Raw genomic sequence first — 15,397 nt, 5'->3', positions numbered from 1 at the left:
ATGGCAAATTTTTTTGTAGAACAACAAACAAATTTTGGTAACAAAGATGAACATTTTAACAATATCAGTGGCTGCAATGAGCCTGTTTCCGTTGCACATCTCAGAACATTAAAGTGCAATCTGTACAAACTGTGCAAAACCAGAAACATTGCACATTTTTCTTTTCCAGTCCAATCCTTGTCCACTCTCCAAACCTAAACTCTTGGTCTAGTCTAGTGACAGATCACCATGGCAGTAGATTAGTTTGTTGTTTGTCCCTAAAATGAGTCCAGGGTGCTCCAACGCTAAAACATTAGTCCCACCTGATACATGTTCTAACCTGAAGAAAAAAGCAAAACACATAGGAATGATCCCATGCCCTCCCTGGAAAACCTTCGTGTCCCCCCGGGACGGCCTGCCCCACAGTTTGAGAAACACTGGGTTAACCTATGGAATGGCCTGGAAGATCAATTGAAACAGTCTAAAACAATTACAACTTTTAAAAACATGTACAAATTAACTATTATTCAAAAATATAGAGCTCAGGATTGATTAAAGAAAATACTTGTTTAAAAGACTAGGATCAATATTGGTAGTTGAGATAAGGACATGATTTACCTGAATTAAATTAAGTGTGTATTCTCTTGTGTTGATTTTTGTTTGTTTGTTTGTTTGTTTGTTTTCATGTGGAAACATTGTGTTAATTGTAAACAGGGTTAGGCAAAATAAGTCTTAAATTCAGCCTAAACCCTTTCAGTCGCATTGTTTATAGAACAATGGATAAGTTGTTTTTTGTTTGTTGTTTAAAGTAATTAACGACCTTATAAACTACTACTACTACAATTATGTCGTACTCGGAGAAATGTTCGTCAGAAGTCTTGACCTTGTATGTGCGAATGTTGTGACGTAACTACTTATAGACGTAACAAATTAAGCAGGAATTGATATGGGTTGTAGAAATCCACTCAATTTTTGAATATAAAGATAGCTTAGCAGCACCTGGAGGGTTCAAATTCAAACTTTATGAACTATTAGGGCCCAAATACAGAAATAAATGAACCAAAGACTAATAAAAGTGGGTTTAGCAAAATATGATCCCTTTAAATGACAGACTACACTCATAACACTGGTCTACTGTACAAGGAAAATGCTTCCAGAATAAAAATAATGAAATTTTACCACATGAGAGTCACTGATAAAGAAAAATCAAGTCAAAAATGTTGGTTGGCTGAACTTTCCAAGATACAGCCTTGGGTCAAAATGCAAAATTCAAGAATTAACGAGAGAATGGGTTTGACTCAAAAGGAATATTTGTCTCAGAGCTACAAGATCTACTTCAAAACACTGTCTGCACATTAGAATACATTCACTTTACAGGTTCTATTTAGTGGAAGATTTCTAAAACTATTATATAAATGTACATAAACCAATATATATGTGTAAGAACACATAATCATATACCTTGAAAACATCAGCAAACCGGCACTTTTGTCATTTATTTTCCAATTAATCTTATTAAAATACGTAACATTTAGCACATTTAATGTCTGAAGCAAATCATTTCTAAAAAAATTGTAGACCAGTGTTATCAGTAGTCGCACAACTCACTTAGTTTTGCATTTGGTGCTTTGAAATTAAGTGAACGGCATTCAAGGTAAAGAAAAGAAGTCATTTAGCAGATTTTTTTTTAGCTTTCTGTGTACAACAAAATCACCTTCACCGTGATTCATGCTTTTCAAATAAATGAAAATTCCAGTCTTTTTTTTTTTTTTTTTTAATATCACAGACAGCTAAAACTGCCCTGTCAGTTCTTTTCATGCAGCCTGGGTTCATATTACCACACATTTAAGACACAAACCAACCCAGGACTTGGGGCTCCTGGGCAGAGACCCACTTTTTGCCTGGCCCTCTTTTGTTTTACTTTAATTCTCTCTTTTCCTCCTGTTCTTTCTTCCTAATTTATTCTCCTTCTGTCACGTCATCCTTTCCAAGCATCTTTGGCGATTAGCGTCCCTGTGCTCTCTGTTCCCTCCTGTCCTCCTCCACCTCACTCTCCTTCTGTTATAATTCATCCCACCCAGGCTGGGCCATTTTGTCCAAGTCCTCCCCCTCTTTTTGCTAATTCACCTTGCTCTCCTCTCCCGTGTCCTCCTCTGCTGTCTGAAGGTTAAACTCTTAAATTACGTTGATTCAATTGTCCTTTATAACCTTCCCTTGCATCCCACAGACAGACTTCCTTTCCTTATCTGCTCCTGTTGTGTATCTGTCAAATGTTCCTCTTCCAACATCTTAACCTTCAGTCTTTGCTCTTCATTTCCTCATTTATCTTCAGATTTTTTGCATTCCTTATCCTCCATTTTCCTACCCTCCCATCCCCACTTTTCTAATAATAATGTGACACTTGATCGATCCCTGTAGGGAAATTCTGTTTCCACATTCAGACAGGTCAAAGCACAAGGTCAGCCATTTAGCGCCATCTTTTAGAGAGATCCGATTTCTCATTGGGAGCTGCCCGTTCTCAGCTTGTTCAGTCCCTACTATTTCTCTTTCTACAACACTTAGATTCCCCAGAATCTACTCAGAACTTGGTCAAACAGCTTTTTCCTATGCAGGACCTTGGTCATGGAACAATTTGCAAAACTCACTTCCAAGGTTATTATCATTAATGAAAACTAACAAAATGAGGACAACTAGAATTGAAAAAACATTTTTGTTAACTGAAATAAAAACTATAATTAATAGAAAAAAAACGACAACTAGCGGAAACTGTATTGTGTACTTAAAAAACTAACTAAAACGTATAAAAATTATGGATAAAATTCCCTTCCTTTTTGTTTTCGTCTTTGTCAGTGTCAGATTGATATGAAATCGGTTTATTTTGCTCGAGCAATTTTAGCTAGCCGCACCGTACGACACTTTCACGGTCCGACACTTCTCATCACTTGTTATTTAGAGTCGTCTTCTCATCCTAACAACATGGAAACTAAAGTTGGGAGAAAACAGCAGAGTCCTGTGCGGGAATTTATTTGAATATGATGGTGAGAAAGATAAAAGATATGAAAAAACTAAAACTAAACTAAAACTAAGAATTTAGAAAAAACTAAAACTAATAAAAACTAGCAAACCTGCTCTAAAAACTAATTAAAACTAACTGAATTGGAGGAAAAAAAAATCAAAATGAAATAACAGTAAATTATAATGAAAAATCCAAAACTGTTATAACCTTACTCACTTCGGCTTCAGCATTTCATTATTTTTATGTGAATTCAAATCGGTTCTGTCAAACTGTGTAACAGAAGTGTATAACTGCTATCCTTAAACTGGTTTTCAGCTTTTTGTGTTTTTAGCCATTTTATGCTGTCTTAAAAGTGGGGTGCGAGATATTTTCCTGGAGCATTTTTTATTATATTCCTTAAAATCCCCTTCACACCCCGATTACAACCAATTAATTAAATGCTCTAACACAAAAATTAAAAAATTTAGTCACCTGTGGAACGGACAGGACTGAAAAAAACACTATCCAATTATTTTGAGCGCCCAATCAAAATGATTGAACGATGATATGTCTATCAAACTCAAGTGCCATTTGTCCCTCCCCCCTCTGTGCGTACCCCTCTTCGTGCATGAATCATGCGTTCTCAAAGGCTAGGAGCACTTGTACAGGAAATGAAGCCAGAGCTGGAGCTTGGATATATAAGTTATATTAGGATGGAAAGTTCACCAACAAACTGTTTTGTCACTAACATAAATCACTAAGAAATGTAACATTAGTCAGATAGGTATGAACTGGGCTGAACTCTCTAAGAGCAGGGGTGTTGGAGGAGACTGAATGAGGTATGCATGGATCGGGGCCGGAGCCTCAGCCGGGGTCGGAGCCGGAGCTGGGGCCAGGGCTGGGGTCCGTAGCGGGAGCCGGCCAATGGTTGCTGTGCAGCACTCGTGAACCCTCGGAAACAAGCATTGCGCAAGCCAGTACTCTGGAGGCGTGGCTTCGGAGGGACGTCTGAAGAAAGGGGTTTGGACTTTTGAATTGAGTATTTTCAAAATGTAGCTTTTTCTAAGATCTCGTACCTCACCTTTAATTGTATATAAGTTTTATCCTCTGTTAGCTCATTCGTATTGTACTGATGTGCCTCTTGGTCAGGTCTCCCTCGAAAAAGTGATTTTATTTTATTTAAGGGACTTCCTGGTTAAATAAAGGTTAAATAAAATAAAATAGATTTCATCCATAACCCACACCGTTTCCTTACCCTGGGGGTCCACATCCTTCGCCAGTTTAAGGGCATCAGAGTTGGCGAGGTCAGTGTTGGCTGGAGTGACAGCCAGGATCAAGCAGCTCTCTCTGGTGATGAACTGCATGATCATGTCCCTGATCTGCTGCTCGATGTCCGCGGGCTGGTCTCCAACCGGCACCTTAGTGATCCCCGGCAAGTCGATAAGAGTCAGGTTCAGCACTAAACAGAAAAATCCAATTTAAGAGTATGTCAGTGCCATCAGTGACCAGCTTTTTTTTTTTTTGTTTTTTTTTTTTACTTCTATATGACTAAAGGTTAACCCTATACTACAAAAACACAAGCCAAGTATTATAAAAATAACCAAATTGTCTTGTATTGATAAAAAAAAAAAAAGGTTTAAGCTAATTCTGCTTGACTAAAATGAAAGTCCACCCACTGAAAAACAAAAAAAAAAGAATGATATACCAAATTTGTAGCAAGCTGTCCTTACTGCAAACAGCAAAATTGCAGCTATTTATGACTTATTATTTTTAGATTGAAAAGTTGTACAGCTAGTGTCACTCATGTAATTATATGCAATTAGTATAATTACATTAACAGAAGACAAAATGAACGTCATTAGCCTTAGTGTCACTCATAAAGAGATAAAAATGATTGAAAACCATTGTTTTGTTTGCCACTAGTTAAATCTAGAAGAGACAGACAACTTTGACCAATTAATCAACACCAGTAGGACATTATTATTGTATAGTTATTAGCAAATAGTGGGTGATAGTTTCTCAAATTAAATACTTTTTATATATTTCCCATATTTTATTTTATATTTATCCTTTTATTTTTCTCATGCTACAAAACCAAGACCTGGGTGGCTATATTTCATTCTACAGGGGTTGGACAAAATAATGGAAACACCTTCACCTCAAGATGATAATGCCCCAATCCATACAGCTAGAATTGTTAAAGAATGGCATGAGGAACATTCTAATGAAGTTGAGCATCTCGTATGGCCCGCACAGTCCCCAGACCTCAACATTATTGAGCATTTATGGTCAGTTTTAGAGATTCAAGTAAGACGTCGATTTCCACCGCCATCGTCTCTACAAGAGTTGGAGGGTATTCTAACTGAAGAATGGCTTAAAATTCCTTTGGAAACAATTCACAAGTTGTATCAATCAATCAAGTTGAATCAATACCTCGGAGAATTGAGGCTGTAATTGCCGCAAAAGGCGGACCTACACCATATTAAATTATATTTTGTTGATTTTTTAAGGTGTTTCCATTATTTTGTCCAACCCCTGTATTATGTACCATTGATCGAATGACAATAAAATTGAGTCTGAGTCTGATATAAGAGGAAAATATTACCCTTATATTTTCTTTAAGTGTAAGTATTAGTTTGATGTTCAGTTCCACATTTAGTTGATGTTCAGTGATTATAACTTAAACTTAGAGAAGGCATAATGCATTTAAAGTGTTAAATTTTTCCAACAGGGAAAATATGATGGTAAAGTAATTGATTTATATGATCACAGGTTCTTCCTTTCTACGATAACTATCATTATTAAAAATTCACCACTGGTCAACCTCTAAAGCAGCCTCAATATCATATTTAGTCGATTTCAAAGACAAAGTTTGAGATATTTTCTTAACATGACAGTCTTGTAATAAACAACATGATTGACAAGATTATTTTCCTTTTTGAAATTCCTTTTGCTTTTTCTGATATAAAGCTGAAAAACAGAAAGAGAGCTAAGATAAGGCTCTAAATTCCATTAAGTTTTCTTCATGTCAACATGTCATTTTGTCTGTTACTGTCCAAATTGTAATAGAAACACATTTTCAGCAGCTGTTTAGTTATTTTTTTATTGCTTGTTGATAGTATATAGACATAGTATGACCTTTTTGTTTCTCTTGCCCCAGTTTTATATCTGTAACTGTCAGCTATTCAAAGACAGAGCATGAATACAATGACTCACTGATTGTCACATTCTACATCATGTTCTGAATCAAATGTGTCATGTGCTGTTACTTGATGTTAAAAAGGAAGGAAGCTGAATTATGACGTCGCACCGTGAGGGGAGTAAACCCGCAGGTTGATGGGAACTGGAGATATTCCTTTGTTGGCCCCGGTGACACGATCCGTCTCACTCTCAATTTCCTGACGAATCTCATCAAAGTCTGTAAACTTCTTCCCTTTGCAGTGGAGGAATTCACCCCATTCTGAGCAGAAGCACAAGATGAATACATCATTGAGATTAGCAGAGCTCGTGCTGAAAGCGTTTAAGAGGAAAATAATGCCAATATGAGAGGAAAAGATCCAAAAAAAAAAACAACTACCATTTAAATAAGAAAGAGGGGGAGGGTGTATTAGTGTGTGAATATGTGTGCATGCTAACATGTGTGGGTGTGTAAACGTGTGCCCGTGCACCCACCTGCAGTGGCACTGATAAGCTGCAGAACCAGGGGCCTACGGGTGACGATGCCAGATCCACGGGGCAGGAAGTCCCTGAGGAACGACAGCCAATCAAAACCCACCATATTAAACCATAGCCATAGTAAACACTTATCACGAAGTATAAGCTTCTGTCTTTGAATTTTTGAAAGGCATTCCCAGAACGGGTTACTTTGTGATAATCAGGAGATTATGAGCCAAATGTTTGCCACATTTCTAAAAAAAAAAAAAACTGTTCATGCTACAAATAAAAAAATTGCAAAATTACTGTAGAATCCTATGTGAAGTATATTCGAAAGAGAGGACAAATGTGCAGATGTGTTCAGAAATATTACCATTAGCCCTGGAGACATGAAGGCTAAATGCCAACTTAGATGATGGTTGACTTTGTTTTGTTAGCCAGATGAGACTGACAGAGGTTTATTTTATGTTTCATTGTTCTGTCTATCAGGATGTAAGGGATACATTCTTGAATGACCTCCATTCACAAGTTGATTTGTTTTGGCTGTCATTATAAGAGTTGCACTCCAGGAAAGGATTCCTCTTAGTAGTAGATTTTATTTGACAAGCCTGGGAGAGAAGAGTATTTTGTTTGACACCGAGCTGTGAAGGAACCAGTCATTTTCTAATAGTGTGTAATGAAAAGTTTGGACCACCACAGTGATGGTTCTGATGTTTTTAAATCCATCAGGGTTGGGCACCTTATGTGCATGACAATAAAGAGTCAATCAATCAGTCTTATAATTATAGCCTCATCTGAGCCTCCGATGTCCTCCCATGTCATTCATCTTTCCAGGCCTTTTTTAAAACAGTAGCTTGAAGCTGCAGTGCAACATGACTCGATAAACAACAGGTCCAAATGAAGAGCTGCACCACTGACAGGGAGCTCTCTCATTTAAAAACGATGACTTCACCATTTCCCGGGGGTTTCACATTGACTGAGCCCTTATCTCTAAATAAATGTCTGCTAGTGTTTATGCACATGCATGCACAACAATGCAACACACCTGACACCCATCAGGACCTCCTTCAGTACATAGGGTCTCCTAAGAAAACCCTATTAACACATATTGACCCTCAGAACTCCCTCCTGTAGGAGTTTAAAAAAGACCAGCCCACTTCTTGTCCATTCAGCTCTGTGCAGAGCCAGCTCTGGACAGATGGACCATTACTCAGCATCACGACTATCAATGAAGGCTGGAACAAGACAAAATCAATGCACCCATCTGCAAATTTACAAATGTCCAGAAGCACACATGCTCTATTTGGTTATATTACAAGATTAAATAAAGTCATTTTATGATTCCTACAGTGGTGATTTAATCTTTACATGTTAAATTAACTGGCACAAATCCTGCATCACAAAATAAATGCTGGAATAAATGGGTCAACTTAGAGAGATAATTTTCTGAAAATCCTAAGATTAAGTGATTAGTACCTCTCTTTATTATCACAAAATGGAAGGGCACTATAATTAGCCTGACATTAAAAGCTGCAATAAAGCAGACTAAAGAAACCATGGCACTCTATTATTGTGTAAACAGAATAAGTATTCTGAAGCGAGCCAGCAGGCAACATGCAGACAGCCTCTGGGCAGCATGAATAAACCTGTTTGCAGAGACTAGCTGTACTTCAGTTTCATACTCATATCTAATATTTACTCAAATGTAGTGCTGGGAAATGTTTAATCCTTACATTTCTGATCAAACTGTTTATAAAATATTTCGCTGGGATGATGAATACGTGTGTGTTTTTCAGGAGAGAGACCTAAAAGAGCTGCAGATACAGATGGATAATGTGGATAAAATGTAGAATGATGCTTTGGTACATCTCTTCATCCACACAGAATAGAACATTATTTTTCAAGTATCAGCATCACATGTTAATGCTGTGGAAATGATGCTTGGAAACTGTAAAGCAGTGGGTATTTCTAGGACTGTGAAGGAGCATGAGTGCAGTTGATTGGGCTGCAATCCCCTAGGTGCAGATGTAACCCAAATACAGCCTTCTTCCTCTGTAGCCACTACACAGTGTCCTGCGTTTAAATAGTGCAAGGAACATTGCTGGGGGTGTTTGCTCACCATAAAGTACTGCAGCAGTGACTTAAAGCTGTTGAAAGATGGTTTGAGCTCTGCACACAGAGATTGGCCCCATAGGCCTCTTATGTCATCCTCAAGGTTAACGGGAGAAGGGATTATCCTATTTCTGGTGGTCAATTTTACCTGCCTACAAAGTTCTCCAACACGGAGCTTTTTCCTGCGCTCTGGCCGCCGACCACTGCAATTTGCGGCAGGTCCAGGTTGCAGGCCTGGCCGATGGAGCTGAAGGCATCCTGCAGCTTGTTGACCAGCGGGATCAGCTCCTCCATGCCACGGTTTCCCATGGTGCCTTTAGACGGAGGGACTCGGGATCAGCGAATGGAGAGAGAGGGGAGGGGGGGGAAGATGTGGCGCTGCTATATTAGTCCAGGATACCGCGGTGCTTGTTGATGTAGTGAAGTCATCTAGCCGCGCATTGCCCCGAGCCAAGCAAGGGTCGGACCGACTGTGGAAGCAGAGGAGAGAGAGAGAAAGAGAAAGATGGAGAGAGAGAGAGGGAGGTGTAGAAAGAGAGATATGAACCGACAGGGACAGACAATTGCGCAGTTGCTTACCACCACCACCACCACCACCACCACCATAACATCTTTCACTCACACACATACGCGCACACAAACACACACATATACCCACAGAGAGGCTCATGAAGCCTATAGTTTCAAGGACATTTGGTGAGTGGAGCTCCACAGGGTCCATTACTGTCACTAGTGGACATTTCTGCGTTGCATATCTAACGAGTAATGAATGCAAAAAACAAAAGCATCGCTCGTTGCATGCAGTTAAAGGTGCATACATTGACATTGTTGCTGGAAAATGCATTATAATGGTCATGAGTGTGTGTGTGTGTGTGTGTGTGTGTGTGGGGGGGGGGGGGGGCTGTGTTGTGTTGTGTTGTGTTGTGTTGTCAGCCTACCCCGCCTCAGGATTCCCTTGATGCGTTCAGTTTCCGATGGTCCCGGTCGCTGTCCAGTGCTGAAACGACGCGCAGATCAGGCAGCAAAGACAAGCGACAAGACCGTGGACGATTATACAAGCACCACCTGCTCCGACGGTGCATCGGCTCGATCTTCAGCTCCTGTGCATTAAATATATTTTCCTTGTAGGTTCCGTCGCGGTCGGTTGAATGTCAGAGCGGTCTCATCCCGAACACAAATTCGCCTTTGACAGATTAATCATTTTTTTCCTCTCTCTCTCTCTCTCTCTCTCCCTCTCTCCTTTCCGCGGTGTAATTGCGAAGCTGCGCCTCGCTCGCACAGCACAATCGACGCACGGGAGAACCAATGAGAATAGCAGGACACGAGATGGAGGCAGAAGAGAGAGGAATCTGATTGGTTGAACAGGTACAGGTTAGGCCTACCTGAGCCCGCCCCCTGTTTACATCCGTGCCATTTCTGCCTTTGTGAGTCATGCGGCACGGCTGCGCATCGCTGCAACAGTAGAGGTGGATGCGCTCCTTCACTTCCCTGCAGTAGGAGCACAAACCAGCTGTCGTAAATTCCATACTCTACCATTTCATACATGACACAGGCCTTGGCAGTCATTTTGTTTGATGCATATTAAACCAATACACTGATAAGCATTGTCAAAGTATCTGGTTTCTATCTCCACACGTTCAGTAATGAGGAGTCAGAATGGGTTAGTTCACAGTCATGATGCCTGGTTCCAGTCTAGTCTCTGCAGGCCTAAGCTGGTGGACGCTGTCATGCGGAAAGGACGCTGCCATTCTGTCCTAACCTCTTCTTAAAGCAACATCTGTGGCAGAACATTCAGCGGGTGTCTCTCTGTTAAACGTGAATAAAAGCTGGAAATGTTCTTAAAGGTAGCCTATCTAATATGCTCCTGCACATTTCACTGAGAGGCTGAAACGAGGAACATATGATTTATGGCTGTGATATAACAAGCAAGAGCTCTGTGCGCCCCCTCCATTTGCCTACGACAGGAAAATGTTATCGATTAAATCGGTATTTGGCTTTTTTAATTCATTTCATGCCATGGTTAGGCCTCTGAAGTGAAGTGTAGTAATCTGGAGAGTCACTAGATGGCAGTGCAACATAAAAACTGAAACTGTATTTTGTGAAAAGAATGTATAACAACAATAACAACAATAAAAATAATAATAATAATAATAATAATAATAATAATAATAATAATAATAATAATAATAATATACAAATTAGAATAATGATAATGACCGTGGAGTGTGTGGTGGTCCCAGGCTGGTAACTGAATCTGCTGTTAGGATGTAATGAAGACTTATGCTGACATAAAATCTGACTCTGCTGTTTCGTGTCAGGGTCAACTCCTGTGACCTTCCCCGAGGATGCCCCAGGATATCCAGTAACGTCACCATCAATCCAACGCCACTCTCTGTGTCTAAAACATATCTTTCATTTCCTGCCAAAGATCCAGTTTCCTTATAGGTATCAAGGATGACAGAAGTTAAGGCTAGTTAAGGCTGAGAATTATAGATGGGACAGTTCAGTTTAGCAGTGACCTGTCTCCCAAACACGAGACACCATTAAAATAAGGTGCTAAATGGTTCAAGGGCGCCAGAGCTGGAATGGGATACCATAGCGTTCCAGGTATTGTGCTTCTTTCAGAAAAGTAGTGTAAAAAATAAATATATATCTGTAGCAGCAGAAGTACAAATGTATCAGAGACTGAAGAAATAATATATAATACTATATGTTATAAAATAGTTTACAGTTACATATGATAAAACATATACAACAAACAATGCTCGTGATATATTTATTTAGGTTTGTATTAATTTATTTATTTAAAGTCACATTTTATCTTTAGTACCTGAATAGTTATATGAAGTACAGACTGACACCTGTTACACTATAATGCATATTAATAGATAGATAGATAGATAGATAGATAGATAGATAGATAGATAGATAGATAGATAGATAGATAGATAGATAGATAGATAGATAGATAGATAGATAGATAGATAGATAGATAGATAGATACTGCAAGACCACTGTGGTATCTTTTTCAGAAAAAAAAACAAAAACAATGACATTTGAATTTTTGATATTTAAGCACTTTTATTCAGGTAATGTATTCATCTATTTACTTTGGAAATATATTTATTCTGAATTTAGGTGATTTATTTAACTATACAGCAGTGTTGAAAAGCCTCCTATTACATGAACTATAGTAAATAAGGATATAGTGTATAATAGTGTAGCATAAAAGGAGTCTTCTCCCTCAATCTCTATAAATATTAGATACATGTCTGTGAAACTGTTGGATGTTTTCGCTGAAATATGTAAATTATTGAGTGTACGTCAGTATGGATTCAGGGAAAATAGAACAATTACCAATGCAACAAAATGGTCAAAAAATTTATGAAAATGAGATAAACTGATGTAAATTACACTGTCATGGTAGTTACTAAAGAAGTTAATTGATTTTATTGTAAGATCTTTGCCTTATATATGTTTTCATTCATTTAAAAAATAATTTGACATGAAAATAGCAATGATATGTCCAATTTTACAGTAGGTATTCACTAAAGCAAGTAAAATTTGTGTACTTTTACAGCAAAAATGAACCATGTGCATGGTTTATATGGTTATAAAATCTAATCCATAGTTTTAATCATGTTGTGGAGTTTAGTGTCTTACTATTTTACAGAAAATAAAATGATGTTCTGAGAAAAAACAGAACTCTCCCTAACTATTGTTGGGGTTAATTATAGAAAATTTCATTACAATCACATCACAATTTGTTTCAATGCACTTGTAGTTTTGAAAAGAATGATTTAAACTTCAACTTTTTTTCCTATAAAATTGTATGGAAGCAATAATTATTTTGTGTCTGCTTGGATTTTTTTTTTTTTTTTTTTCATCAATACCTAATACAGAGACGACAACAAATTTGTTCATGTATGGCTTTGTGTGATACCTGAATAAAAACATTCATTTATTCACTATGAATGAATGAATGAATGAATGAATGAATGAATGGATGTTTTGAGGCTGTAAGTAGTTATGTACTTGCAGCATAGAGTATTGTAATATATGATTTAAGGAAAAGTGGTGGAATTAAATGTTTACTTCTTCCAGCTCCTTTTAAAATGTGTAAATAACACAAAAATTGTATAAAGTTTTTTTTTGTATGTCTGTCATAATTTGATAATTTGCTTCAAGCATTTACTTTGTAGGTGGTTGTATTGTGTTTATGTATATATATATATATATATATATATATATATATATATATATATATATATATATATATATATATATATATATACATATATATATATGTATAGGGTGGGGAAGCAAAATTTACAATATTTTGAGGCAGGGATTGAAAGACAGTGTATGACCAGTTAGTTTATTGAAAGTCATGAGAATTTATTTGCCACAAGAAAACTGACATAATAGAAAATGTTTTTATTCTACAGGAGTTGGACAAAATAATGGAAACACCTTCACCTCAAGATAATAATGCCCCAATCCATACAGCTAGAATTGTTAAAGAATGGCATGAGGAACATTCTAATGAAGTTGAGCATCTCGTATGGTCGGCACAGTCCCCAGACCTCAACATTATTGAGCATTTATGGTCAGTTTTAGAGATTCAAATAAGACGTCGATTTCCACCGCCATCGTCTCTAAAAGAGTTGGAGGGTATTCTAACTGAAGAATGGCTTAAAATTCCTTTGGAAACAATTCACAAGTTGTATGAATCAATACCTCGGAGAATTGAGGCTGTAATTGCCGCAAAAGGCGGACCTACACCATATTAAATTATATTTTGTTGATTTTTTAAGGTGTTTCCATTATTTTGTCCAACCCCTGTATGTGTCCTCCTTCTTTCTCAATAACTGCCTTCACACGCTTCCTGAAACTTGCGCAAGTGTTCCTCAAATATTCGGGTGACAACTTCTCCCATTCTTCTTTAATAGTATCTTCCAGACTTTTTCGTAATAGTTTTGCTCATAGTCATTCTCTTCTTTCCATTATAAACAGTCTTTATGGACACTCCAACTATTTTTGAAATCTCCTTTGGTGTGACGAGTGTATTCAGCAAATCACACACTCTTTGACGTTTGCTTTCCTGATTACTCATATGGGCAAAAGTTTCTGAAAAGGTATGGATAATAGTGTTAGGTATGATTATGACATCAATATATGTTTGGTTTCAAAACAATTGACGTAGTGCCTGCTGAGAAAAAACAACTAAATGTTCATTGTAAATTTTGCTTCCCCACCCTGTATATATATAAAAAAGATAATACATTCATTTATTATTCACTCATTATGAGCATGTTTGCATTCATTATTTGTGTGCTTTGTGCTAATGCTAATGCTAATGCTAGGTACTCTAGGATGGGTAAAATGCAGAGACCAGGTTTCCCTTAATTTCTCCAGACAAATATTTTGTGTGCAGTTCTTTTACATACAACAACATAAATACAGTATGTTCCACCATAAAAGCTGCATGTTTTGCACATGACTGCACTGTAGCCATGTTTTTAATCATAAACAAACAACTTCTGAGCTGCAGCTCCTTACAGGGGATTAAATGATTCTTATTGAGCTACTGTTTCCCTTTGTGCGTATGTTCTAAGTAAGCAGACATGCATGGTATTGTGTGTATAGTGTGTGTGTGAGATTATGCTGTATGTGTTTTATAATAACAGACAGATGGTCGACGGATGGTGGAGAACAGATTATTGGCTTCAGGTCAAAGGGAGGCCAGGAAGAGTCGTTATCAACATGTTGGTCTCTATACACCACTCCATCATCACCCTGAATCATCCATTACCCACGCTTCACTGCAACGCTGAGGTTAGACAGGAAGGGTTGTCCACTTACCATGACAAAACCCACAAAAATGACCTTAGTGTGTCCAGTTCAGAATGGCCAAAACAGTCCATGTTGCAAGTAAGGTCAGTTTGTTCTTCTGCTCGGCCAACAACAAGATAAAAGTAGAGATGCAGCTGCTGAAATTGATACAGGTTTAAATTAATTTTTTTTTTTTTTGCAAGGAAGGAATTCAGTTGACTTTCTACTTTCTTCTTTTCTCAGATGAGATTTCAAGGCCCTTGCTATGACAAACATCATTACAACTCATATCATTTCAGGATGGAAACAGAGTAGAGTTACTGTTCAGTGAGGATAAAACCTTTTCATTGTTTTCCTCTTTCAAGATAGATTGATGACACGGCTGATAATTGTTTGCCAGATTTGCAAAAATGGAAGGGTCCTGTTGTAAAACTGTCATTACAGGGGGGGGAAAATAGCGGCCCCGTTACGTAAGCCATACCAGCGGCCCAGACAAACACATGGAATGACATTTTGCGATGTAAGTATAAAGAGAGGAATTTACTGAAGCAGTTGAATGTATACATTAGAAGCAGAGGAATCTCATGAACCTGTACTTATAAAAAAAAAAAAAAACATGTCTGTGGGGACGTATCACTGAAATTACAATGAGCTAGAATTCCATTATTTTACACTGTGTATTTAGATGATGTAATGTCACAAAAGACAGGCATGAACACTTGTTACTGACAATTTACAAGACTTTGGAAATATGAAATATGACACCTCAGGGGGAATCAGTTACGCTCATAGCCTTAAACCATTTCTCTGTGCAGTGTAACC

General features: G+C 37.8%; 1 protein-coding gene across 1 annotated transcript in view; it reads right to left on the bottom strand.

Moving 5' to 3' along the window:
* The window catches only part of dnm3b (dynamin 3b), a 40,555-nt gene extending 30,526 nt beyond the window's left edge, over positions 1–10,029 (bottom strand). The window contains exons 1-5 of the mRNA XM_030159396.1: positions 9,679–10,029; positions 8,889–9,210; positions 6,647–6,720; positions 6,285–6,434; positions 4,230–4,433 (exon numbers count right to left, since the gene is read on the bottom strand). Of these exons, the coding sequence (XP_030015256.1) occupies positions 4,230–4,433; positions 6,285–6,434; positions 6,647–6,720; positions 8,889–9,049 (589 nt within the window). The 5' untranslated portion in view covers positions 9,050–9,210; positions 9,679–10,029. The remainder of the gene's footprint in view (positions 1–4,229; positions 4,434–6,284; positions 6,435–6,646; positions 6,721–8,888; positions 9,211–9,678) is intronic.
* Positions 10,030–15,397: the final 5,368 nt, after the last annotated feature.

The sequence above is a fragment of the Sphaeramia orbicularis genome, chromosome 17, assembly GCF_902148855.1.
Source record: "Sphaeramia orbicularis chromosome 17, fSphaOr1.1, whole genome shotgun sequence".
Lineage (NCBI taxonomy): Eukaryota > Metazoa > Chordata > Actinopteri > Kurtiformes > Apogonidae > Sphaeramia > Sphaeramia orbicularis.
The sequence above is the reverse complement of the archived record's forward strand: the minus strand, read 5'-3'. Positions and strand labels throughout refer to the sequence as shown.